The sequence below is a fragment of the Myotis nattereri genome, assembly GCF_964212035.1.
Source record: "Myotis nattereri genome assembly, chromosome: 1".
Taxonomy (NCBI): domain Eukaryota; kingdom Metazoa; phylum Chordata; class Mammalia; order Chiroptera; family Vespertilionidae; genus Myotis; species Myotis nattereri.
Genome location: NC_138075.1, coordinates 150,608,815 through 150,636,757, shown reverse-complemented (window position 1 = coordinate 150,636,757; position 27,943 = coordinate 150,608,815). Strand labels below are relative to the sequence as shown.

Genomic DNA, 27,943 nt, shown 5'->3' with positions numbered 1-27,943 from the left:
AGAACAAAGGAATTCCTGGTGCTTCCTACTCGACCATCTTCCCTATCACTGGAGGATGAGTCTCTCTCTCTCTCTTATTTTTAAAAATATATTTAAAATATATTTTTATTGATTTCAGAGAGGAAGGGAGAGGGAGAGATAGAAACAATAATGAGAACCATTGACTAGCCACTTCCTGCACACCCCCTACTGGGGATCGAGCCTACAACCCTGGCATGTGCCCTTGACCAGAATCAAACCTGGGACCCTTCAGTCCACAGGCAAACACTCTATACTAAGCAAAAAAACTGAAAACAGATCCCTCCCCAGGAGGTGCTTTTGTGGTAGTATTGGGATGTTTATGTTTTAATTAAAATGTGATTTTCAGTCAAGAACTACTGAAACAGGACATGCCTACATTTAATTGCTCTTTACTCCACAAAAAAATATTTTGCTTAAAAAACAAACAAACAAACAAAAAGCATGAACAAAATAATCAAAACTAAAAGAAGTTTATTTTGGATAAAATAATGAAGACAGATTACAATGGTACATTGTACAAAAAGACTAGAAAATAATTTAGTGCTGGCATCTGACAAACCCTCAACCTGTATCTGCAAAGCAGGACTGGCAGCCTTCTGCCCATTGCCACAAGTGGAGAGGTTTCCTTAGCAAGGAAGGACTATTTATATGCAGGGAACCAAACCAAAGTTCCATCTTGCTGAAGAGAATAAGACTTTTCTTCATCAAAAACAACAGTCACACCAATAAATCTTCCCAGTTCTGCAAATCTGATGCAATCAAAAGTCCATTAAAAGCAGAAACCAGTCTACTCAAAGTATTCGCAATATTAGGCAGTGATAAAAATTTCTCACACCTGTATTGTTAAGGGTTAACCATAATTTTGAGGAAAACAGGTGCTTTAGTTATTTCATTGTTATTTCCAGTTTACAGATCATGACTCCAATTCTGTGAGACCAGACCGTATCAAACCAGAAACAAACAACAGTCCCGCCAAACTGCTCCGCTGAGAAGGACACTATCTCCTGTCCTTTTTACCAGCTTTCCTCTTCCCAGAGAGTAAGTGCTTGGGCTTCATATCAAACACATGCCTGTCTGCCTCCCCTTTCTTCCCCAAGCGATTCATCTTCTTCTGAGCATTCTTCATCATAGTCTTGGCTTTCTTCACCATCTAAAGAGGAGAAAACATAAAACACATGAGGTGCTTACTGAAGACCAAATATCCATGTGCATTTTCATGACCCGTTAATAGTCTGTCTTTACAATGTAGGTGTGCTCAGTACTGGAAAACCCAGGTAAGCCTCACTCCATGCTATTTTGAACCCACTGCAGTACCTGCAGGAACTCAACCAACACCTGCATGTGAAGGCAGGAGGAAACTTACAGCCAGACAAGTTTTGTACCTACAAGGAGCAAATATATTTAGCGTGGAAGATTAGAGTGTATCTATTCTAACTCCCTCTTGGACAAAGAAACTCAGATTAGGACCCATGAAATTGTACTATTCACACTTGACAAACAAGTGGCAAGACTGATATTAAAATCAGATTTCTAGATGGAGATGGCATGGTGGAATGGAAACCTCAGGTTTCCATGAAGTCGACTGCTTGCCCATTTATACAGACTTTCTACTTTACCTGAGTTTTCAAAATGCTGAAACTAACAATTCTGGGGTGTATTTAATAAAATCAAGTTTCAGCAAGAGACAATGTACATCCAAAGTGTATTTCCCAAAAGACTGACCGAAAAGCTCGGTTGGTTCCCAGCATGACTCACTGTGGGTGAGGCCCCAGGCCTTTAGGGGCTCAGCAGGGGCCATTTCCTAGAACACCCTTAAATGGCTGGAGCATAGGCTCAGACCACCTGGTGCCTCATGACATCATACTTCTGTTCACCACGAGAGAATGGTGTTCTGTGGGCAACCCATTTTTTAAAAAAATATATATTTTTATTGATTTCAGAGAGGAAGGGAGAAGGAGAGAAACGTCAATGATGAGAGGGAATCATTGATAGGCTGCCTCCTGCACGCCCCCCACTGGGGATCAAGCCTGCAACCCGGGCATGTGCCCTTTCCTGCTCCAAAGGACAGCTGACGGATGGGGAGGGTTTACCCTGAACGTTCAGGTAGCCAAAAGCAGAGGCCATCGTGTTATTAATTGCACATGACAGAGACTAACCTTGACATCCCGAAGACCAGACACATCACGTGGAGTTCGAGAGCAACTGCGACTCCGGGAAAGAGATGTGGGCGGGACAGAGTCTTCCCGCTTCCTTTTCCTAGTGACACTCCGAGACCTTCTGGCTTGGGCTGCATAATGGGCCTGAAAAGCACAAAGAACACACTTCAGGATCCTAGCCTGGCTTTCAGGCTTAGTGACAAACATGAAATCACTCCAAGGGGAGAGGGCACTCAGGAGCTTTTACCAAAGCCATTACCAAATAAGCTAAAAAGAGGTCTTTAAAATACACGAAGTTAATTTCACATTAATTATTTGTCAAATATTCTTTTTCATTTAACACTGGATGGTTACAAAGCTAATTCTATTCCATTAAAAAAATTAGAGTTGCCCACCCAGCAATATTTTCCCTTAACCCTACCAGACCGCTGTACCGATTTTTCGGTAATTTCCGAATCTGCCGCGATACCGCTGTACCTAATTTTCGGTACTTTGCCTAGACCTATTTTCTACAACGTCTCCAAGTTCCATCTTATTCTAACCACTTGTTTGCATGTAACTAACATTTTTCTATATCATGTTGGTTTTTTCTCTTTAATGCTCAGGAGCCCAGGTATAGGGGACAGTTAGGTTCAGGGCCTCAGGTCTGGTAGGGCTAACCTAGATCCGTGGTGGGTAAATCGCGGCTCGCGAGCCACATGTGGCTCTTTAGCCCCTTCAGTGTGGCTCTTCCACAAAATACTACATGCGGGCGTGTACGTACAGTGCGATTGAAACTTCGTGGCCCATGCACAGAAGCCAGAATTTTGTGGAAGACCCGGTATTTTGTGGAAGAGCCACACTGAAGGGGTCAAAGAGCCACATGTGGCTCGCGAGCCGCAGTTTGCCAAGCCACAGTTTGCTGACCACTGACCTAGATCATTAGCTCAGCATCACAATTTGAATCTTAGACATAGCGTTTTAACTTCTTTATTCCTCCATTTTGGGTTAAGCCTGTCAACACTGTGATGAACATCAGAAAGCTCAGTCTTGGGGTTCAGCAAAGCCATGCAGATGGCCACCGACAGGTTGTTCTTTAGCCCCCCACTTATCTGGATCGAAGGATAACTCAGCTCCCTCTAAAGGCAGGCAAGCAGTAAGTCCAACACTTAATAAGCCCCCAAAAGTCAGAAGCTACATCTGCATATTCAACTACAACTCCATGTGAGCAGTGGGTTCTCACTCATTGCTGATGAAAATCCAAATCAATCGAACCCTTTTGGAAAGGAACTTCAACAAACACTACCCTTTGATTTCATTATTCCACTTCTGGGAATGTGTTTTGAGAAAATAATCCCGAATACGGAAAAGTTCTTTTATACAAAGATGTATTTATGCCGGGATAACTCACTAAGGAAAAAACATTGGAATTCTAACAGGTACCTGAAATGCCCTCTAGTTGTTAAGATTTCAGAACACAGCTTTGGATGATTTGCAGCCTAAGTTTCCCTCCCATTGAGAGACTCAATAGTACCTCATGGTTATTTGATAACTGAAGCTAATCAAAGCACCAGGTAAAGACTTTAGTAAACAAAATTAAAGTTCCAGTAAAAAAACTGTGTAGGAAAAACAAAACAAAACAAAACAAAAAACTGTGTAGGACCGACAACATTGTTTTGTTCTAACACTTCCAATTTATATATATTTTTTTCACTGACACAAATCTTGTTTTTATTGTGCATTTTTTACACACCAGTTTACATTCTTTAAGGCAACAGTAAATGCATTTTTAAACTGCAAGCAATCAAAAAGGCTTAAAAATGAAAAGTCTATTACTCTAAAAGAAAGTGCCTGTTGCACAATGAAATATAGATGCAGCATGCAGCATGTGGGTATAAACAGATTTTAAAGAAAGAAACAGAGAGATTAAAGCTCTCTGCATAAACACTGAATAAAAAGACATGCACCACATGGTAGCCTAGTTCATTTTTGTGCACTGTAACCACAAGTAATTGTTTTCTTTCTAGTTTTAGGAACTTCCCAAATTTTTTTAATGAATACACAAATATAAGAAAACATTAATAAAAGAAAAAAAAGGTAAATAAAAAGCCCCTAGGGTGGCTGCGCACACCTGACATTAACTAAACTGGACCCAGAATGACATCCAGGGAAACCTTCCACCCACAAAGATGAGTTCTAATTGAGGAGGATGGCATGGGCAAGTCTTCTTCCTAAATTCTTCTCCAATGGGAACAGCAAGAACTGACTGTGGCAACACCATCCTGTACCAACAGGATGAGCCAAATGCCCAGCCTGCTCCCCAAAAGGGAACAGACAATACAGTGTGACTAACACTATCTGCCCTCACCCAACCACTTCCAGCCAAACAGCCAGGCTAGGGAAGCTCCTCAACAGAAAATCTGCAGGTTCTCATTTCTTTTCTTTTCAAAGTAGTAAGAAATTGTATTGTCAAAACAAGAGATACAAGCTTAACAGAAGACACAAATAAGTTAATTGTTCTCATCCTTTGAGACTCCAGGGCCTCTCTGTGAAAGGCTCAGCCCAGCTCCCTATGTAGACACGACTCCTCCAAAGCAAGAACAGCAGAGACCTGAGACAGTATTCAGGACAAGGATCAGACACGTCCATGGTGAGGAGATCTAATTTCTTTTCTTTTCTTTTTTTAAAAATATATTTTATTGATTTTTTACAGAGAGGAAGGGAGAGGGATAGAGAGTTAGAAACATCGATGAGAGAGAACATCGATTAGCTGTCTTTTGCACACCCCCTACTGGGGATGTGCCGACAACCAAGGTACATGCCCTTGACTAGAATCGAGCCCGGGACCCTTCAGTCCCTAGGCCGATGCTCTATCCACTGAGCCAAACTGATCAGGGCCTAATTTCTTTTCTAGTGAACTCTGTGACCCTAAAGGTTTCTGAGTCCCTGGTTTAAGAGTACAAAGCTGTAACCAACTATGAAGTATCTGAGACCATCTCGGCACACTCACGTTGTCATTATCATCCATGTCAACACCAAGACTGCGCATCTCATTCTCCAAGACTTTCCGCTGAACCTGAAAAGAGGGGAAAGTATATTTCTTTTAAGCAAAACCAGTTTGATGAAATGTTAAAAAAAATTCAGGAGAAAACGTGACTTTTATAACGATCTGTGATACACCTCTTTTACAAATTATGTATCTTTTACTTGGGCTCATGCTGATGTTTGTAGACAGCTCATTAAATCCCATGAAAACTAACATTTCCTGGGCACTTGCCATGTGTAGAACAGTGTACACTTTATCCCTGGATTCTGCACAATTCTGCAGGGGATTACTGTATGCATATGAGGTCATTAAGGCAGGTCATGTGACACACCCCCAGCCAGTGTCCCTGCAGCACCACTGGTAGATAGTGATGTCTGCGTCTGCCAAGAACCACTCACTTGCTATAACATGAAAACAGTGTCAAGCACAGGAATACCCATGAGGTGTGTGCACTGTTGTCATTTCCTTCCTGTCCCACTAAACTTTAACTGCCCTGCACATCTTCTTCTGTCTTTGGGGAGCTGCCTCCACCTTTTCTATCATGCCCTGCAGTTTGGGGGCGACCAGAGGATCTAACCTCACCTGCCACCCTGACGAGAACAGTAGAGAAAGATGCCTACAGAGATAGATCTGAGAGCTGGAAAGAACCCCAACCTTACTGACCCACTCGAGCTTGAACTAATAGGTCACAGGAGCCAGTAAATCGCCCTCAGATTTATGTTAGATTGGGTTAGGTTTCTGTAAACTGCAGAAGAGTCCTGACTAAATTATGATCTTATGAACTTTGAAAATCACCAAGAAAGGCATAATAATCAGAAATAAAAATCAAGACTCAACTAACCTTGAAAGTCAATACATACCAACAACAACAAAAAGCATGTTATTACTACACACAGGTGAGAATGTTTTATCTAGCAATGAATATATGAGAATCCAGTATGGAAAGAAATGGGTCACACCTCCTTGAGGGGACACAAAACTTGCCTTCTTAGCAGTTCGTGGCATTCTGGGTCCCTGTGTGTCCTTCTCTTTGGATTGCAGAATTTTCAACTTCCTTTTTTCTCTGATTTCTTTTGCCAGCTGTCGGATTTCCACCATTTCTTCATCATCACTTTCTGATTCACTGTCATACTCTCCAGCAGCTGTTCTTAGCTCTTCTTCTTTTTCTAATTCTTCCAATTTCTTTAAAAAGGGTCATAAACACAATCAACATTGAAAAAATTAAGTGTAGGAACCTTTCTATGGGAATTAGGTTTCCTCTAAGCCTTTCAGTGTGCAATGGATGCCAGGGTTGTCTCATGTGGGCCTCATACACATGTCAGAGCTGACCTACTAGCAAAGATTACAGGGGGAAAATGAAGACTACACAAATGCTGAGCTGACAACATATTAATTGCTCGGTGCCAGATCTTCTTCTCCTTTAAAAACAATGAGTGTACACAGCAAGGTTAAAAATGTGCAGACAGACAGCAGCTCCCTCAATCCCCTCTCTCAGCAGGCACATGGAAGAACCTCCGTTCTTGAAGAACTTAAATCATTAGTCTGCACTGATCTTTTACTATTGTATCCATTTATCCATCTTAATGCCATCCCCAAACACAACCTCACAGGCTGTACTGTTAAAATTTTTAAATGCATGTAGGTGTATCATAACCAAATTAAGTAAACTCACAGGAATCCAGCAGTCAGATGTGCCTACATCACTATTTATGGACAGTGTGGGGGCAGAGACTACAATGGCATGGCCAGACTAATCACAGGCCACCCAGAATCCACACTGAGGACACTGTGCAATGAGAGATGAAGGCAAGAGGCACAATGGAAGAGTTTAGAGGAGAGCAGCATGGCTTCTTGTGTGTGTAAGTGTGGACAACAGAATGTGAAGGGAAGAGCTGGGAAAACAGACTAGTTAAAGCCAAGGCAGCAAGGATGAACATCGGACAACAGACAACAGGACTATTTAGAAGTGGAAAAAAACAAAAAGTGTGAAGGGGGCTTATGTTAGGGTTCAATCCCTTGATATCTGAAGACTGAAAGTATAAATTAAGGGCACCATTAATTAAGGGAACTGAGGAGAAGAAAGTGGGGAAATGTAGATGGCAAATATTGATAAAGCTTTATTTTTCAAAAAGCCTGACAAAAGAAGGCTAGCAACTAAAGGAGGACACAGGACTTTTGCTTTTTAAAGATGACAGAAATTTGCAGGCACTCATGTGCTAAGAAAAAGCAAACAGGGAGGGGAATGAAACAGGAGGCAGATACTGGTGATGGAGCAAAACTCTGGAGAAGACAAGGAACCAGGTCTGAGAACCAGGAGTGCTGCACCCAAAAGTACCTGCCAACGAGAAACACCTGGGCACTCACACCCACGGCGGCTCTACATTCTTCACAAAGACAGGCTACCTGCTATGATGGGCCAAGGGAAGTAGAGCAGGAGCCAAGAAGGGAAAGGCCTCGGCGGGAAGAGGATGAATGGCCCTGCCAATGGGCAGAGCGCTGGCGTCTCCAGGACTCGGCAGGAGCAAGCTGTGGGTGATGGGGACACGGAGGCTCGTGGGTGCAGAAGGAATGACGGCAGCAGAGGTAGCTGAGCCCACAGTTGTGCTTGAGTCATAGACCATTACACCATGAGACCAGCTAAAAGTTGTGTTTGTATCTTCTTGTAGTTGTATTAAAAAGGAATAAAAACCATGTAATTTAACAAGTGACACAAACCTGCATGATGTCAGGATCAATGTAATCAGCTACATTATGGCCTTCCCAGATCTCAGGTATCTTATCATACTTTTCAGATGAATTCATTATGTCCCAATACTCTGAAGTAAAAAATAAATTACATTTACAGTAATTTTTAATATCTTCAACTACCATGTGCCCAAAGTAAGTTATAATTTACGCAAGCCATTCCCTTATCTAAAGATAACAGTGTTTGTATTAGACACTATGTAAGCAAAGCCACCTGCTCATTAAAGATTCACCCCCAAACATTTCCCAAGGTCTATCAGTACCTCAGGGTGAAATGACCATAAAGGAAAACAAAAATAAAACAAGTATGATATACTCAAAGGAAAAAGGCATGAATAACAGATAACTGACAATATCAACATGGCTCCACATTTACTTGCTATGAAAGTTACAAAAATAATCTCTCATCCTTAAATGACAGAAAACTACGAGAAAGGAAATCTCAGAGCCCTGCCAGCATGCAACCTTTCATTTTTAAGAAATTAACGAAATGTTGGAAGATTTGTGCTCATTAAAGCTCTTTCACACTTTCCTGAAACACTTTACATGAAACTGGCATTTTAAAATAACTAGTACATGCAGGCCCTTACTTTGAAGATCCAAAATATAATCATCTCCCAGTTCCAGTTCAATATCTCGTTCCTGCAATTTTAAAAAACACACAATTATGATCAGTTCTATTTGACCCTTCAGGTCCAGAATAGCTGAGCCCCTCCTCCTCGTTCCTGTGAAATAACCTCATCTCCAGCCTAAGGACTAATCCTTTCCACACCTGGCACTCAGCTCCTACATCCAGTAGGGCAGCTGTTGTGCCACATACACGAGGGTGGGAACCTGTGCAGGGTTTCACAACCATGTTCTCACAGAGTGTCATGGTGCTATTGGCCTGTTCATGCTCTAAGCCTCCATCCCTCATTGCAAAGCCTTTCTGCCCACCCTCACAAGTAAACCCAGTAAGGTCGACGGTGACCTACCCTCTTCCTTTGAGCCTCCCCAATCTCCATTCTCTTCCGGCGTGCCACCACTCCTTCTGGGATGAAAGGGGGTCTCTCCTAAAAAGATATTATGGGAAATATTTATGTAAACACCTTGCTGAATGGGAAAGAAACACACAAATGAAAATCTAAGAGTAAATTCTCCATCTGCAAAAATATATAAAACCACACCCAGGCCAATTAAAAACCAACAGTTGAATCATGGGGAGAGGGGAGGGTGCAGGGCCGGTTTGGGCATGTTAGCCAGGAGGACTAAGAGCTGATTCTAAAGTTTATTTAGAAAAAATAAACATTAAGGTTACCAAGAACAATTATAAACAAAGGAAGCAACATGAGAAATAAAGCAAATCATCAACAAAAGGAATTTAGATATAAACATGAGATAAATGACTAGCTAGCTGAAAAGTAGAGCTGGATAACTACCTTCACCTGCTTCCTAACAAAATAAATTCAAAACTAAGTGAAGACTTTTATTCAAACCAGGTAAAATTAAAAATAAATTAAACCATCAAAGTATAAGAACTATTTTTGGAATGGGTGGTGGGCATTGATATGCAAGACACCAAACCAAGCAATCACAGAGAAAATATTAATACACGCTAATAGCATAAATATGTGTACTTTCTCTGAGATTAAAAAGAAAATCCTCCAGCCTACAGGTGTGGCTCAGTCACTGAGCATTAAACCATGAACCAGGTTAGGGTTCAGTTCCTGGTCAGGGCATATGCTGGGGTTGTGGGCTCGATTCCCAGTAGGGGGCATGCAGGAGGCAGTCAGTCACTTATTCTTTCATCACTGATGTTTCTTTCTCTCCCTCTCCCTTCCTCTCTGAAATCAATAAAAATATATTTTTTTAAAAAAATCCTCCAATGACAAAAAAAACCCAAAAAAGTTTTATAGTACAAAACCCTTTTAAAGTATATAACATATAACTGTCTAACCACGAAGCTATACACCCGAAACTAATACCACATAATACTAAATGTTAACAGTAATTTAAAAAATTAAAAAATATATACCAGTCTAATTACCTTAATATAAAAATTACAAATCAATGAGTAAAATAGAAATGACCTAAAGAACTGAAAAGGCCAAGCAGCCCATCAAAAATGCTGCTCACCTGCACTAATCATTAAAGAAATATATCATAATGGAACCATCTCTTAAAAATTGTATACAAGATTATATATATTTCAGGTATACACCATCATAATTTGATACTTGTATACATGACATAGTCACATCACTGTTCACCCAGTGGGCAGCTATCTTTAACCAGTTGTAATCCACTAGACAAGTGGTCGGCAAACCACGGCTCGTGAGCCACGTGCAGCTCTTTGGCCCTTTAAGTGTGGCTCTTCCACAAAATAACATGTGCAATTGAAACTTCGTGGCCCATGCGCAAAAGTCAGTTTTTGGCCTGGGCGAGTCTATTTTGAAGAAGTGGCGTTAGAAGAAGTGGGGGGTGTCGGTCGGTAGGTGGGGCGACGGGAGACGCAGCGCGGGGTAGGCGCGCGTGATTCATGCACGAGTTGAGTGAGCCAGTCAGTCAGCAGTCTCACTGTGCAGTGGTTAGTGCTAGTCGCGTCTGCAAATCGCGCGCGGGTGACAAAAGACAGACAAAACAAGTATACAAGACGAGTGTGGATGGGAGAGTTGGAAGGGGTTGACCTCAGCGAGGACGTTTTTAGCAAAGGCCAGCTTAGGAGTACCCGAATTAAGTTAATAACAATGTACCTACCTATATAGTTTAAGTTTAAAAAATTTGGCTCTCAAAAGAAATTTCAATCGTTGTATTGTTGATATTTGGCTCTGTTGACTAATGAGTTTGCCGACCACTGTACTAGACTAACAGATGTCAACACCAAAGGTGCAAGGAACCATCAGCACAATATATACACATAAGGCATTTTGTAGGACAATATTTTCAATGCCACACCTTAAAATCTCTATAGATTTTAAAATTAAAAACAACAACACTGTGTGTAAAGATGTGCACTTGAGCACTGCCTACTAGCAATTAAATGAAAACTTAAAGAACACAAAATTTGTGTTTAAAATTTTTTTAAAAAATATGCTTTTATACCAAAAATATTTCTGGAAAGATAAACAAGACAGAGTTAACATTAATAGGCCTGGTGGAATGAGAAGCAGGTTTTAATTTGGCACCTCACACTCATTTTTTGCCTTTTTAAAAATATGTGGCAGGATTTAGCCTGAGTGAGAACTCAAGCCCGCTCATGACATCCATTTATGCAGGTATGTGCAACTGCATCTGTGGCCCCTGGATGAAGCACGTGGCATGTCCGCTGTGTCAGTAACACCATAATTCCATCTCAAAGTGTCTCTGGAAGAGCACCCTTACCTTATCATCTCTTTTGTTTGGCATAGCCAAATGCAATCTGTTCAGCACCTCATTGACTTTATTTCCTTTCATTTTGGTTTCAACTCGATGAGCCAAGAGCCTGTCACAAGCCTAAGAAAGTGTGAAAACAAGGCACGAAAGTCACAACGCATTCTGCAGCAGCCTCCAGGGAGGAACCAGCAACCAGAGACTATGTATGTTTTGACACCATAATCACACCATGTCACTTCCAAGGTGTTCTGCTCGGTAGTGACATCTAGTGGCTAAGTCCCCAGAACCACATCAAGGTCCAGTACCTCCCCTGGGGTAGACCCTACACTCCAGGATGGAGGCTGCTTCTTTCTCCCTTTCCAGCCCAGGCCCAATCTGAGGCAGAACCCGGAGGCAGCACCACCACACAGCTGGCCCGAGTAACCCCACAGCCTTTTCTGGGCCCTTCTTCCACTACCAGCGACTCCGCGCTAACCAGACAGCTCCCTAACTTGATCCACATCCCACCTCAGGACTCTAACTAGAGCAACTGAGCCTGAATAAAATCAACAGTATTAGAGTTGCCCTTTTTATTTCAGGTAAAAATAACAAAATAAGAATGTTACAATCATGTGAAATCTAACAAGAAGTGCTTCCTTAAGCTGGTCCCACATTTACTATTTTTTCCTTCTACTTCTGAACAGGTTCCATGGAAGTACTTTTCCATCCAGCCCCCATGGAAATACTGGCAGGCTGAGAGAAACAGCAGCAGCGGACAAAGTTAAAACTCCCCGAGCCGGGAGTGAAAGCATCGCCCAAAGCCCCCCTTTCAGGGGGGTGGGTGGGACCAGGGCTTCAGCCAGGGCGCCTGCACTCATGCTCCTGCCCAAGCCACAAGCACTCACCTCAAAGAAAACTCCTTCCTCACGACTGACTTTTCTCAAACAAGAGAGACAGTAAAGTGCTCGGCCCTGCCTACAAGCAAGCACTGACCTCTGCTTTCACTTTGATAACCCCTTCCTCCGTCAGGGTGCTGGTCTCTACCACAGGAAATCCTTCAGCCTGCAAATCTGCAAATATTTTCTGGGAATATAAAGGGAAAATGAGAGACATGTTATTTCCAAGTCCCCATGAACAAATCTTACTGTTCCTCAAGTGGGTGTTATAAATGCTGCTTAGCACGACGTCTGTGGTTTGTTCTAACTCTTTTGAAGGACATCTCCCCCAAAACAGTTATTTATTTTTCCCTCTGTTATTCTGTAATTAAGAAAATACAAATTACTAGGAGGATCAAACCAGACCACAGCAAGCAAACCAGAGGCTTTCTAGAATATATTCTGTGAGATCTCACCTTCCAAAAACAAACTTGGCAAGATCAAGATACAGATTTTTTTAGAATGTTTTCAAAGCTTTTAAAAAGAAATCCTCACCAGAGAATATATTGATTATTCTAGAGAGCGAGGAAGAGAGAGATAAAATATAAACAGCCCTAGCCGGTGTGGCTCAGTGGATAGAGCATTGGTCTATGTACTGAAGGGTCCCAGGTTCGACTCCGGTCAAGGGCACATTCTTGGGTTATGGGCTCAGTCCCCGGCGTGCAGAAGGCAGCCAATCAATGATTCCCTCTCATCATTGATGTGTCTATCTCTCTCTTCCTCTCTGAAATATATATATATATACATATATATGTATGTGTGTGTGTGTGTGTGTGTATATATATATATAATACATATACATATATGATAGAGATAAACATCGACTAGTTGTCTCTCATACACACCTAGATATATGCCCTGACTGGGTATCTAACCTGCAACCTTTTTTGGTGTACGATGCTCCAACCAAACGAGCCACCCAGCTGAGGCTCAAAGCTATTTTTATTTTTTTTTTAAAAATATATTTTATTGATTTTTTTACAGAGAGGAAGGGAGAGGGATAGAGAGTTAGAAACATCGATCAGCTGCCTCCTGCACACCCCCTACTGGGGACATGCCTGCAACCAAGGTACATGCCCTTGACCGGAATCGAACCTGGGACCTTTTAGTCCGCAGGCCAACGCTCCATCCACTGAGCCAAACCAGTTAGGGCTCAAAGCTATTTTTAGTAAAAATATTTAACCTCCACAGCCTAAGAGAATTCCTTAGAAAACAACACAAAAATGTTTATGCATCTAGCTCCTTATAAGCCACTAAGACTCTTAAGTGAAAGGACCTCATTTGTGTGCCCTTTCCCCATACACAACTTCATTCAGACAGTCGACCAATCCAGCAATAGTTAGCTTCCTGTGAATAAGACCTGCTTCCCTACTGCAACGAGCAGTGTCCTGAGGAATACCAGGGTCAGAGAGCCAGCCTCACTACTGACTAGCGTGTGACCCGAGTAAGACACTCTGTCTCCGCCTAAGTATGTGGAGACAGCGTCCATCACACAGTAACCCACCCTGCTGCTGCTGCTGAGTCAGAGCACCGATGAATACAGGCTACAAGAGAGTGTTATCCAGACAGTTACCATCGCAATAGTGCCCGCTGTCACCTACTTCTCGATTTCACTAAATCTTCCCAACCATATCACTCATATAAAACCAATGGTGTCACTGTTGGTGACCTCACCCGTCAGGGCTGCTAGGTTGTGAGGCTGAACTCAAGCATGTGTAACATCAGAGCCTGAGCATCCCAACCTTCTCCACCCTCCAGTGCTTTTAGACAGAAAAACTGAGATTATACAATAGGTATGTGGGCCTTTTTAAAAATAAGTGAATTATCTGGTGGCGTGTTTATATATTCAGCAATTTAAGGAATATATCACAGTTCCCCAAGGAAACCAGCATGGCTATTTGAAAAACTCTAATTCTCACCAAGCATGAAATGTCCACATGACACCAGGGGCACTGGGAAAAGAGCAACATGCCCCTTCCTCGAGACCCACTCAATGGAGCATGCTCCAGGGCATGTGGCCAGGTGCAGTCATCATTCTACTGCAGTAGCTCCCAAACCTCAAGTGTGCACCCATCACCAGGGAGCTGTTCAAGCCCACGCCTGCTAGGTGCCCCCCACCCATTTCTGACTTCAGAGGCCTTGCATTCAGAACATATTACCACTGGAAAGTGATGTTGGCTAACGGTCACGGGCACAACCTGAGAACCATTGTATTAGTGCAAAGTTTCTCACAGCGCCTGTCCTGAAAGATGCTACTGAAGAGGGCTGCAGGGTTCAATCAGTCTGACAAACCAAGGCTCACATGCTGTCTCTTGGAAAACTTCAGCAGACACTACAGATTCCGGTCCTACAGTGTCAGATGCTCATTTTCCTTCATTCACTCAGTTTCCAAACTCACTTCATCACAGACTCCATGCAGCAGACACATAGGCAACACTATGAAACCCCACTACCTAGAAACTCACTCTGCAAAGTGCTGCTCCTGTGCACCTGCTGCCGAGGCCTGAGCTACATTCCCTTTAAGGCCCTGGTGTACAACAGTCCCTTCCTATGTAAGCAAATCTTCCAGAGGTTAAATGTACCGATCGGTTGCACACATGGATGCTTCCACAGCCTCTAACAGAGCAGCCATCAGGAAATTTCAGGTTTAGTTACCACTAAGAGGTTTTCATAATGTCATGTTGACTGAACTACCAAGGATACTATCTCAACTGTAAAACCAAAAGCCAGACCAGCACTGCTATAATTCTTTCTAAACTCTGGCAATCGGAGATGAGATTTAGAATTGGTAAGAAATATTGAAAACATAAAGTTGACTTACCTGGTCCTCTTCTGGAAGCTCAGCTATTCTCTTCACATCACATTTGTTTGCTACAACTATAAGAGGCTACAACGAGAAGAGAAATAACAAGATGATCACCACCTTCATACTGCAGGTCATCAATGTGGTACTGGTCATACCACCTTATTTGCTCTTTATTTAAAAACATAACCAGATGCACCTTGGTAGTTTATATTCTCTGGTTGTCATTTAGTCTCAAAATAAACATTGGGAGCATATGCTTAGCAACAGTTTATTGAAACCATAACATTTACAGGATTCTCAAATGGGTATAATATACAATCTGTCATAAGAATTATAAATGATGCAAGATAGAATACATTTTTAATACTGGTATAATGGCAATAGCAGCTTTACAAATATTTATCTATAGGATTTCTGTAACATTTTAAATAAACCTTCATTCCACAAGAACGATTAAATCATTTAGAAATTATATAGTACACAATGGTTTAATAGCAGCAACATAATGAGTGCCTCATAAAATATTTTGTACAAATGCTCAACTACTTTATTTTTAGTAATCATTTCCTTTATTCACACATAAATGTAGCTAACAGGTTAAAAAAAAACTTTTACTGGAAGCACATGTTTCTTAACTATTATATGTTGGATAAATGTGGATCTCATGAAAACAAAACAGTACCCCCAACACTATTTGGCACCTCAAAGCACTATTTATCTGTGGAAATATAGGCATTTCTGGAAAAATGCTAAAGTATCTTTTAAGCCTAAGCTAACCAGGGGGTATTTCAAGGATATCAGCTATGTAGCTGCTTCCTCTCAGGCTAAAAAGTGCAGTGAAGATGTGAAACCCCTGGGTTCCGATCCATGCTGCAACCAAACGAGCCACCCAGCTAGGGCTCAAAGCTATTTTTAGTAAAAATATTTAACCTCCACAGCCTAAGAGAATTCCTTAGAAAACAACACAAAAATGTTGTGTTGCTCTCCTGATTTCTGAAACTGCAGTGGAGGTTACAGCATCTCAGCTAATCCTGCACCTCCAGTCACACTCACCTAATGAGAGTGTCCCTTCCTCCATGATACTTAGAACATTAGCAATGGGGATCCTTGACAAAGCTATAATAGTGTCCACTGTTAAGTAGATGTGTCTGACAAACTGGGGGCTACTAGAAATACCTGGCAACTTTGTAGGAGTATGACTGATAAGGTCACCAAATAAAAATAAAGAATGCCTAGTTAAATTTGAATTTCAGGTAAACAATGAAATTTGTTGTTGGTCCTCACCTGAGGATATTTTTCCCACTGATTTTTAGAGAGGGAGGGAGGGAGGGAGGGAGGGATTGGTGAGAGAAACATGGATGTGAGAGACACATCAATGGGTTGCCTCCAGTACACACCCCGACTGGGGCCAGAGATCAAACCTGCAACCCAGATACATGCCCATGACCAGAAATTGAACCCGTCACCTTTCGGTACATGGGCCAACGGTCTAATCACCGACCCACACTGGCCAGGACTGAGTTTTTTAGTTTTATTTTTTTACTATACATTGTCACATGCAATATTTGGGACATAGTTATACTGAAAAATTTGTTACTTATCTGAAATTCAAATTTGATTGGTATCATGTATTTATATTTACTAAATCTGGCAACCCTGGATTGGCAGGAAAGAACAAAAATCAAGTCAGGTGTGCATTTACTGTTACTGAATCAGGCTACTGAGGACAGAGTATCAGGTGTCATAGTGAATCCGCTATGGACCTCAAAGAATCCTTAGCAGGGCACTGTGGAAAATCCAAGGTTCAGGTTGAAGTCTTCATGAAATTTACATTTAGCTGTATGAATGTGGACAACTGACATCAAAATAATGAATATGTCAGACTTTAGTAAGCCTGATATAACTACCTACCTGAGATGCTAGAAATGATACATTCTAATTTTTTAAATCACATTGGAGCCCTCTGCTTCCAAACCCTTTGAAAAATAGGTTTAGATGGAGGATGTCCTTACCTTTTAACTGTATATGATGAACATAAATCAAATCTAGAGGGTTTTTTATTGATCAGGTTTGTAGCACTTAATGAATGCATTAGCTTTATAGGCTGAAATGCTTTTCATTGCTCGAGAATACCCAAGATGCATGGGAACCAGGCTATTGTCTTAAGCTCATACGTGCACCCACAGAGTACACATTAGTGATCTAGTTAAATGTGAACAACCTCTCCAACCTAAACTGGGTCATTCCAAGATAAACATCACTTTGGAGACTGTATTTTCTGTTGTGTTCTCTTATTGATCATGCAAACTAGAAAATATCCAAATACCCACCTACCTTGTTGACAAAGAGAGGTCTGATGTTCTGGAAGAGCTCCAGCTGCGCCTGCAGCCCGTGCCCACACTGCTCAGACAAGTCCATCACATACAGCACCGCAGCACGCAGATGGGCCAGGGCCGTGATGGCCTGCATTTCAATTGTGTTCCGATCCTCCAAAGGGTGGTCCAAAATCCCTGGGGTATCTACAACCTAACAGTCAAACTTGTCACTCCAAAGCACACTGCTCACAAACTTGCTGTCCAGCACATCCTAGAAGTCACTGACAAGACTAGTTAATAAAACATAGGTCTCCCAGCTGAGCATGATAAAATAAAGCAGTAAGGGGAAACGGGGGATGGAGGCACCTCCACAGCTCATTCAGGAACTAGCAATGACCTTGAGAGAATGCCTCTCTGCTATTAGTGACATCATGAAACAGAACTGGAATAACTGGCTAACATGCCCATGTGCGAGGAACTACTTCATCATTGATAAAGTCAAATTCAACTGTGGAAATACACGGCTTCATGCTTTTAAATTAGTAAATGCCATTTCTAACAACAGGGTCAGAAACAGTGACAAGACTTTCCTCAGCAGCACCGCTGTTAGCATAATGCAGAAGCCTCCTGGTAGAGAAATGGGAACTGCTCTTAAGCAACCCCAAAGCTCAGAGTTTTCTTCATGAGGGCACTCCTGGCAACCCTAAGAGTCTACTTCCACCTCCTCATTCTCCCCACTCTAAAAAGTGCACTAAATAATAAGACACTTTGACCCCCTGTGCTGTAGGGATCAAAGTCATTCCATTAACAAACCACCAGGACATCTGTTCCGTTTAAAGATAAGAGCTCTTACCTGCCAGCGCAGATACTTATAATCCATGTGTCCAACAAACAGAGATTTGGTGGTAAATGCGTAAGGCTGGACATCCACATCTGCTCTCGTCACCTGAAACCAATCACAGTGTTCTCCACTTTATTTCCTCTCACACAGTGTAAAAGTACCCCAGATATGTTATCAAGACTGTTACAGTAGGAGGAAAAAAGCTCAAGTGAGACTTCCATGGTTAACTGCTGAGGACAAGAGCTACTGTGCTTCAACAGGTGATGGTCTCCACTTCCTCATCACCGCCCATAGCAGAGAGAAGAGCCTGAATCAAGGATAAGGGAGGCGAGGCAGGCCCAGTCGGAGGAGGACACCCACCAGCTTTTCCTTGCCTGCCCCAGCCCCTGCCATGCCCAGAACAACTTTTTTTAACGAAAAAAACATTCTACATCTGCGAAGTCCATTTGGGGCCTGCTAGCCACACACTGTCCATGAACTCTTGAAATGTAGTCAAGTGCAACTGAGAAACTAAAAATTTTTTTACTAATAAAAAATATATATTTTAATTGATCTGGGGAGGGGGAGAAAGAAGAGAAACATCTATCAGCTGCCTCCAGCACTCACCCCAACTGGGGAGAGAACCCTCAACCCGGTATGCGCCATAATCGGGAATTAAACCCGCCACCTTTTATTGTACAAGAAACGTTCCAACCAAGCCAAACTGGTCAAGGCTATTGTTTAATTTTAATTATTTAAGTGGTTCTGTCTTTGCCCCACAAACTGGCCTTCGAGTGTTGGAGACATAGCTAGGACACTGAAGAGAAACGGCTTGTCACTATGTCAGCACAACTTGTGGACAAAATCCATAAATCTTAAAGGCAAAGGTATTCTTGGAAACAAACAGCCACATGGATGTATATGAATGTAACAACTGTTTATTGGTATATGAGCTGTTTATGAAATGACATTTTAATAGCTGTTGCTGCTCTGCTCAGGTCCCTCAAAGTCAGGTAAATTACCCTGAAGCACCAAGTTACTTACATAAATAGTGCCCTTGTGCCTCAAATAATAAACTCACTCAAATAAGAATGACTCAGTACTCCCCATTACATGGACCAAATAGTTTATGTGAAAGGTGACATGGCAACTAAGGGGACAGTACCCGAGAAATACTTTCAGAGAGTGAAGTCCCATTCAGCAAGTGCAGCCTGCCACAGCGAACAGCACCCACTGGCACCACTATTCCCAGAACATGCCAAGACAACATGTCCTGTGAGAGGCTCTTGTATGTTAACAAAAATGTACTGTAACATCTCAAATCTCTTAAAAATTTGTAAGAAGCACACAAGAATCCAAAAATTGTTTCTGTAACAGCAATATATATATCTAGGATCAGACAAACTCAATCCTCCCTTCGAGGACACAATGTTTTGAACCCAGGGCAGTACCAACTCAAGGACTAATTAGCTGTCCTCCATCCCATACAGTCAGAACATGGCAGACCCTTGGCCTCAGGACCTCAGTATCCTGAGTAATTATCAGAGACAAACCAACCTTATTGATGAAGCTGGACTTGCCGACATTCGGGTACCCACATAGAAGCAGGGTCCTCGTGTTCGGATCAATAGTTGGCAGACGAGACAGGTGCTGACGCACTGTGAGAAGTTCAAATTAAATGTGCTTAATTTCACAAGAAAAATTAAGAAACTTAGTTTAAGATCTGTTTCACTTACACTCCAATATTGTGATATATTAACATCATTCCAACATTTATAATGTGATGAAGAAAAAACAAATGAGCCCTAGCCGGTTTGGCTCAGTGGAGTGTCAGCCGGCGGACTGAGGGGCCTGGATTTGATTCCGGTCAAGGGTATGTACCTAGGTTGCAGGCTCGATCCCTGGCCCTAGTTGGGGCTCGTATACTAGGCAACCAATTAATGTGTCTCTCCCATATCAATGTTTCTCTGTTTCTCTCTCTCTCTCTCTCTCTCTCTCTCTCTCTCTCTCTCTCTCTCCTCCTCCTCCTCCTCCTCCTCCTCCTCCTCCTCCTCCTCCTGTCCACTCTCTCTAAAAACCAATGGAAAAATATCCTCGGGTGGAGATTAACAAAAAAACAAAATACAAACGAATGAAAAAAGGACCATCTATCTGCTCCAAGAATCCCATTCCTAGGCTGTACCAGCTTGGTATTCCTATCTAATAGGTTCAAGGTGAGGCCAAAAACCGTCTAAGTGTCCAGGTGACCCTTAACTGAAAAATATTTGGAAAAGTGCTTTTGAAGTGAGTGTGCGATCCATCATTTCTGGCTAGACAGAGGGCTGCTTCCAGGTAATGACTACTACACAGGGGCCTGGTCTGCAGTGCTCATAGCACCAGTGACACTACTAGGCTGCCTTGAAGGTTAAAGCAGCCAAGTACTGCAATCTTATCGCAAATTATTTGCTAGATGCTGGGAGAGGGGGAACAAAACCACCTGAAAATTATATGAACATAACAAAGAACTGTTTTAATAAAAACCATGCTATGTTAATTCAGATGTTGTCCTAGTACATGAAACTATCAGGTAACAAAACAAGTAGCAGTTTGATGCTATCATGTTACAAAGAAAAGCATTTAAAAAAAATACGTAAAACTAGGAATCAGGGGACGCTTTCCCCCTCCCCACCTGGAAGTCTGTGCTGTGAGATTCTTTCCCCTCCCCCTGTGGGAGTCTGTACTTGTTCTTTAATAAATCTCCACCTTTGCTATACCAACAAACAAACAAACAAACAAACAAACACAAACTAGGAATCATTTTATTTTCCTACATAGTTTTGGTATTTCCCGTGATTTATAATGTATATGTCTAATCTACTAAATATGAGAAACATAAGTTTTCTTAAGAGTACTATTAACCTGTAAGTATTGTAAGTGCTAGTTACTTTTTCAATAACTGGCCTGTCAGAATTTCTTATAGGATAGACTAGGAAAAATCATTTGGCCCTGTCATCTCTAAAATAAAATGAAACATTTCAAAGCTAAGTTTTTGACAAGGACCAAGTACCTTAATAGAATGCACTCAAGGCCATTTTTGCTTATGTATGACAAATACCTTGTTCCAAATACTCCAAACTCTGTTTCTGTCTTTTGATAATAGTGCACATTCGCCCCAGGGCGGCACGCTTCAGCTGCTTGCAACGGTAGAGGGAGTCTCCATATTTCATAAGCCGCACATAATCTTTAGCAACACTTAAATAAATAAAAAGAAGCACATAAGTTATTTTCACTTTTGACAATTTAAAAGATAATATATTAGGAAAATACCTTACTTGTCCACTAAATTCTTGGCAATATTTATTTGTCCCAGAGCCAACTTGTAATGATCTTTATCATAGAGAATGTTCATCAAATCAGCATAAAATGGATGGATATCCTGTAACAAAAAAAGCAAAGCAGTTTGGCCCAAGTTTCTCATCCCTATTGTACATAATACTTGAAGAATAATTTCCTAGGGAAATACATCACACCTTTCCCTCTCTTCCCACACCCGTAGCATCTCTCCCCAGATCTCTCTCCTGGCTAACGTCTGTCTGAGACGGCAGGAGTTACAGGGAAGTAAGCCTGGCAGTCACCTCTGCCCATCCACAGACCTTCAACCCCACTCCTGTAGGAGAACTGTTCTCCGATCCAACCAAGGCCTGGTCCATCCATGCACTGGACCCTGCCCCTTACAATTCAAGAACTGAGCTCCAGATAGTATTCCCTCTCCACCTGGCCATTCCCATCAGCCTGTAAACCTATTATTTCTCCCCCCAAATTTTAAGTTTTAAAACTCCCTTGTCTCCCCGCCCCCCCAACCCCCCGCCCCAAGTCTTTTCTTTCTCCCCATTCCCACAACCCAAACTAGTCAGGACTGTCTCTACCAGGCTGTCTAAACAGCTCACCACCACCAGTGACATCCGGTCCTCCCTTTTTCTCACCAAATCCTTTCCCACACTTCCTGATGCGTTTATTCACCTGGTCTCCAGGATCTTCTCTTTCACTGGCTACTTCTCCAACCCCCTTGCTGGCTCGAGCTCCAATGCTAACCACTCACACTCCCCAAAGCACTCTTCTCACACTCATTTCCTAGGTGACCATCCATAGGTTCTCACACGTCTACATTTTTTTTTAATATATATTTTATTGATTTTTTTTTTTTTTTTTTTTTTTACAGAGAGGAAGGGAGAAGAATAGAGAGTTAGAAACATCGATGAGAGAGAAACACCGATCAGCTGCCTCCTGCACAACCCCCACTGGGGATGTGCCGGCAACCAAGGTACATGCCCCCGACCGGAATCGAACCTGGGACCCTTGAGTCTGCAGGCCGACGCTCTATCCACTGAGCCAAACCTGTCAGGGCAGACATCTACATTTTTACAAGTCATATCTTCCCATCTCCAGGCCAGACTACTCACAAGCTTCAGATTGCTCGGCATTTCTGCTTGAACATCTCACCCACGTCTCACAATTAACATGTACAAACTGTTCTCCACCTCCTCAAACCAGTGTCCCTCCCCGTCTCGGTGAAGGGCAACTCCATTGTGGGCTATGGCCCACACCTGCTCCATGAGCAAATCCATTAGCTCTTCCTTCGAAGGATACCGTGAAGCCAAACACTTCTCAACTCCTTCACCACCATGTCCTTTAAGTCACTGCGCTGACCTGTAAAGGCCAGTCATCCTCTAAGAGCGAAGCCAGAACATGGCCAGTTGCAGGCTCGGCTCCAAAGGCTTCCCTCCTTAACAACAGAATTCAAGCCTTACACAAGTCTCCTCACCCCACCCATTACCTCTGACCCACGTCCCAGTGCTCTCCTCCATCTCCTGGGTCCACCTGTTCTGGGAAGACACCACACTCTGAACCTCAGGGCCTTAGCGCTTGCTTTCCCCAGGGAGCCAGCTTACCACCTCACTTCCTTCAGGTCTCTTACGACCTCCCTACTCTCCGTATTTATTTGACACACCATGTATTTTCACATTTACTGTCTTTCCCCACACTAGATGAAGTTAGGGACCTCTTTTATTACAGCTGTATTCCTAGTGTCTAGAACAGTGATGGCGAACCTTTTGAGCTCGGTGTGTCAGCATTTTGAAAAACCCTAACTTAACTCTGGTGCCGTGTCACATCTAGAAATTTTTTGATATTTGCAACCATAGTAAAACAAAGATTTATATTTTTGATATTATTTTATATATTTAAATGCCATTTAACAAAGAAAAATCAACCAAAAAAATGAGTTCGCGTGTCACCTCTGACACGCATGTCATAGGTTCGCCATCACTGGTCTAGAACAATACCCGAGACCCAGCAATCATTCGATGAATGGTAATTTACTCTGACCCTCTACCCTGAAACTGTTCTCAGATAACTAACACTAGCTTTAAACACACACACAAATACAAGGTTCATAAATTTGAACCTCTAATGTATAAAAAATGATGCCATAGAAGAAGATAAAACTTACAAAGAACCACAGAAATCTGGTACTAATTAGACCAAAGTATTTTGTTCGTTCAAACCAGGTATTTTCTAATATCAAATTAGTTTAGAATAATCTCATCCTGTTTGTTCTTCAATTTTGAGAGCACTTTTTTAAAGCTGGGGACAGTAAAACAGGAAAGACAGGGCAGGAGAGAGCCTAGGAGAGGCTTCTTGGGCTCACTGAGAAATCAGAGAAAAGGGGGCCTTGGAGACAGGTTCAGGGGGTGAGCTTGGGACAAGCTGCCACTGCCCACTGCTCCCCTGGCTGCAAGTCTTGTGGGGTTCCTTAGAGGTTAGGCTGCACACCTGAGAGGGTAGAAAGGGAAGCCTCTCTTTCCCAAAAAATACTTATTCAAAAGCATCTATTGAAAGACATATAAGTGTCACTCCTCTAGCAGAAACCTTTAAATTTTATTTTAAACATTTCTGTATTTTTAAAAACAAACCATCATCTGTTTTTGTTAATCCTCAACAAAGGATAGGGTGATTTTTAGAGTAGAAGGGAGGAGTAGAGACAGAGAGAAACACTGATGTGAGAAAGACACAGAAACGGGTTGCCTCCCGCATGTGCCCTGACTGGGGCCTGGGATGGGGCCTGCAACCAAGGTACATGCCCTTCACAGGAATCGAACCCGTGACTCTTCAGTCTGTAGACTGATGCTCTTATCACTGAGCCAAACTGACTAGGACCATCAATATCTTTTTATTTCATTTTTTATATCATTATCTTTTTAAATATAAAGACTATTTTAGGACAGTGGCAAGTTTACACTCTCACATCCTTCACCATCTCACATAACCTCGCTACCATGTGATCCTACACGAGGACTTCATAAGCAGTGATGCTCCACCTCTCTACAACTAAACAAACAGGAAAACTGCACTATGCAGAAGAGTGAAGAGTTCAACTTTTGTGACTGAATGGAAAATCACAGTTCCCCCGAGCAATTTCTGACCCCTAGTGAAAAAAAGCAGTCAGAGCTCAACTGACCATCACCCGCTGATGAACCAACAGGATCACAAACAGTGGCAGACCTCAGGGCACGGACCCAACTTGAGGCCAGGAAAGAGAGCCTTGGAAACAGGCAGGAGAGGAAACCAGGCCAGCTGGCGGGCCACGAGAACTTCCAGATCCGTCACAGCTTCCCGAGACCCTGGGTTGGACCCTGCGAGCCTCAAAGTTACAAAACCTGGAAAGAGCGCTGGGCCCTCTTAGACAGGGTTTGGTTGGCAGAAAGTAAAATTATTAAGAAATTTAAAAACAAAAACAAATAACAAACCATGTTCTGTTCCCAACTTTGCCACTAACTCACTGAGTAAACTTAGACAGCTCCATTAATTTCTGTTTCCTTCGTAATCTGTGAGGTGAGTAGACCAAACTAGTTAAAACCCATTACCCAACAGCTAACATTTACATAAGCATCTGTGGACTCTAGAGTCACTTACATCCAATTTGGGGAAGTCCATTAAAATCTGTGACAGTCTGTCATGGTAATTCTGTTGAGTAAATTTGACTTTTCTCATGTAAAAATGTCTAATGCGATGAATTTGGTAATGTTTATGAATGACCGTTGGAGTCTTCCGTTGCGTCTTCGATAATGTCAGGTCAATAAAGTCCTGCAATTAAATAAAATAAGAAAGAGTTACACCAGATGCGCCTACTTTTCATCCACTTTATCGAAACCTTCTTGGAAGACTAATATCTAATAATAGTACTTCTTTTTTAAATGACACCTTTTCTAACTAAATCTTTTATATACAACCTTGTTCATCTTTATAGTTTCTGGCCTTTAAAAAACACTTAGCAAATGGCTGCTGAAATAAATCTTTCTTTTAATTCCCAAACACCTAAAAATCTTTGAAAATGTAAGTAGACAACTCAAGCGTAAATCAGGAAAAAAACAAAACACTCCACAGTATTAAAAAAAGATAAAAACAATCCTACAACGTTAAAAGCACATAAACAATGAGCAAAACGAAAACCCACTGTGGATAATTTCCTAGGACTTGTTAAGGAGACAAGGACAGGAAAGGTTTTTGCGCGAGTTCCCCAGCGGGCAGGTGCCTGCAGCACCAGCTGGGACACAGATGTCGGATTGCAGGTCGCTCCTCCCTCCTCCCTCCTGCGTCTGCCGCCTTCCTGAACCCTCGAGGGGCCAGTTCCAAAGCTACTGCCTCATAAAGCTTTCCGCCTCGCCCCTCCTCCTGGTGGAGGACCCTAACGTCTGAGGAAGGACCCCCCTCACCTCTGGGGCGGGGGGGACCCTAATGTCTGAGAGTTCTATCGCAAACCAGCGAGCTGGACAAGAGCCTAATGAGCCAACTAGTGAGGAGTCATCTTTACTGCGCGCAGGTTCGGAGCAGATCACCTCTGCCAAATTCTGAACAAACACTGGAGGGAATATTTCCTTTTTATCTCCTTCTAGTTCTTTAAGTTATGTTTGTAGACAGCGTGTAACCTTGAGAACATATCGATCTACACAGGCACCTGGCGTCAGTATCAGCGCATCAGTTAGATGGCTAGCTCGCAAGGTCAGACAATTGAGTTTATCTTTCCTATGCAGGCAAAAAACAAAGTTATTTTACAGCCTAAAAATAACAGGGTTGACCTACGGAATAAGAGAGGAGGAACAACAGAGTAGTTCAAACAGCAGTTTTTCCAAAGGAGAGACCACTGTGCGTCGTGAGGACCGACCCCAACCTCTGGGGAGGAGTCCTCCTCTCTGGACAGGACCCTGACGTCTGAGGAAGGACCCCCTCACCTCTGGGGGTGGGGGGACCCTAATGTCTGAGGAAAGACCCCAACTCCTGGGGAAGGGCCTCTCGCCTCCGTAGAGGACTCAGACGTCTGAAGAGAAACCCTGCTCTCTGGGAAAAGACCCCAATCACTGAGGGAGGAATCCTCGTCTCTGTAGAGGACTCGAAGGTCTGAGAAAGGAACCCACCCTTTGCGGGGGGGCCTAGCCCGGGGGACCCCTAATTTCGAGGATGTGGCCTGGGTCGCGGGCCGGCAGGGGAGCTTTGCAGGAAAAAGGCGAGAGCGGAAGGTCCCCGGACGCTCACCTTGGCGGACGGCACCACCGTGATCTTCTTGAAGTTGTAGTGCGCCATGTCGGCCGGTCGGCCACGAGGGAAGCAGGCCGACACACGGGACTCCGGCGGAGGAGGGGGGCGGGACTTCCGTGGGTGACAGAGGCGGGACTTCCGCCTACCGCGCGTCACGTCCGGGCGTTCCCTGCATCTTCCTCGCACAGCCCTCGGGTCACACAGCGCCCCCGCCCGGCCGGAGGTCCCTGGCAGGGGAGTCGCAGGCCCGGGTGGGCTAGGGGCGCCCGGGGGACGGAGGATCCTGGGAGTGGAGCAGCCCGGAGGTTCACATCCTGCAGAGTAAAGGAAGGGTCCTGACGGGCTGCCCTTGGGATCCTGTGTCTCCGCCATCCAGGGGTCTCCGGAAACTCAGGGGCCCGGGGATTCTGGGGGATCTTGGCGTCCGGAGGGTCTCGGGTGGGCCTTGGGATCCGGGAGTTACAGGGAGTCTTGGGGTCTCGGCGATGCGGTGTTCGTGGGGACTGAAGAGTTCCCAGTTCTCAGGGGTTGCGGCGGTCCCGGGTTCTCTGGCGATATCGGGGGTCTTGGGGACCCGGGGTTTGGGGATCTCAGGGGGTTCCGGGGACTCAGGGGTCCAGGGATTCTGGGGACCTTCGGGGTCGGGTTATATGTCTCCAGGGACTCTTTGCCTGCACGGGTTTGGTTGTAATCCGCAAGTTTTTGAGGTCCCCAGGATGCCTTGATGTTCTCTCTGCCATCTCCTAGGAGAGCACCCTTCATTCCTTACCTGGAAAGATTGCTGTGAACCAAGCAAACAGGCGAGGTGCCTACCAGGCCATTCCTGCCTTTGATTGGCTTCCATCAGTTTTGAGAAGGCTTTCGGTGACCCCCAGAGTCCAGGCACATGACATTACAGCCAAAGTCTTGGTTAATGAAACCACAATTGGAGAATCATAAGGGGAATAGAATCTTCTTGGATTTATGCAAATAAATAGGGGTCGTAGGCGAGGGCCTTGTGCTCCCAAGAAGGTGGGCGCGCAGGCCCTGGGCTGTCCCCTCTGAAGCAATGAGGCCCTTAAATCCGGCTTTCCGCATCTCCCCGCGACCCCCCTTCCCCTCACAGGGTCATAACTCCACCCAAACCAGTAAAGTACAGCACAAAAATTTTAAATAAAATGTTATATAAATGACTATGTAAGAAGAGTATCTGATAAACTTCAACATCCATACATAACAA

The 27,943-nt window shown here is 43.3% G+C and overlaps 1 protein-coding gene across 1 annotated transcript; it reads right to left on the bottom strand.

Moving 5' to 3' along the window:
- Positions 1 to 472: 472 nt before the first annotated feature.
- On the bottom strand, positions 473 to 27,559 carry GTPBP4 (GTP binding protein 4). Its single transcript, XM_081101949.1, has 17 exons — positions 26,722 to 27,559; positions 25,105 to 25,275; positions 21,465 to 21,568; positions 21,248 to 21,384; positions 19,711 to 19,811; positions 18,187 to 18,279; positions 17,353 to 17,544; positions 15,034 to 15,099; positions 12,271 to 12,360; positions 11,308 to 11,418; positions 8,922 to 8,999; positions 8,538 to 8,589; positions 7,918 to 8,018; positions 6,187 to 6,384; positions 5,167 to 5,232; positions 2,178 to 2,321; positions 473 to 1,171 (listed from the first exon to the last, which is right to left on the bottom strand). The coding sequence occupies exons 1-17, from the start codon at positions 27,094 to 27,096 to the stop codon at positions 1,019 to 1,021; spliced, it is 2,232 nt and encodes a 743-aa protein (XP_080958075.1). The 5' UTR covers positions 27,097 to 27,559; the 3' UTR covers positions 473 to 1,018.
- Positions 27,560 to 27,943: the final 384 nt, after the last annotated feature.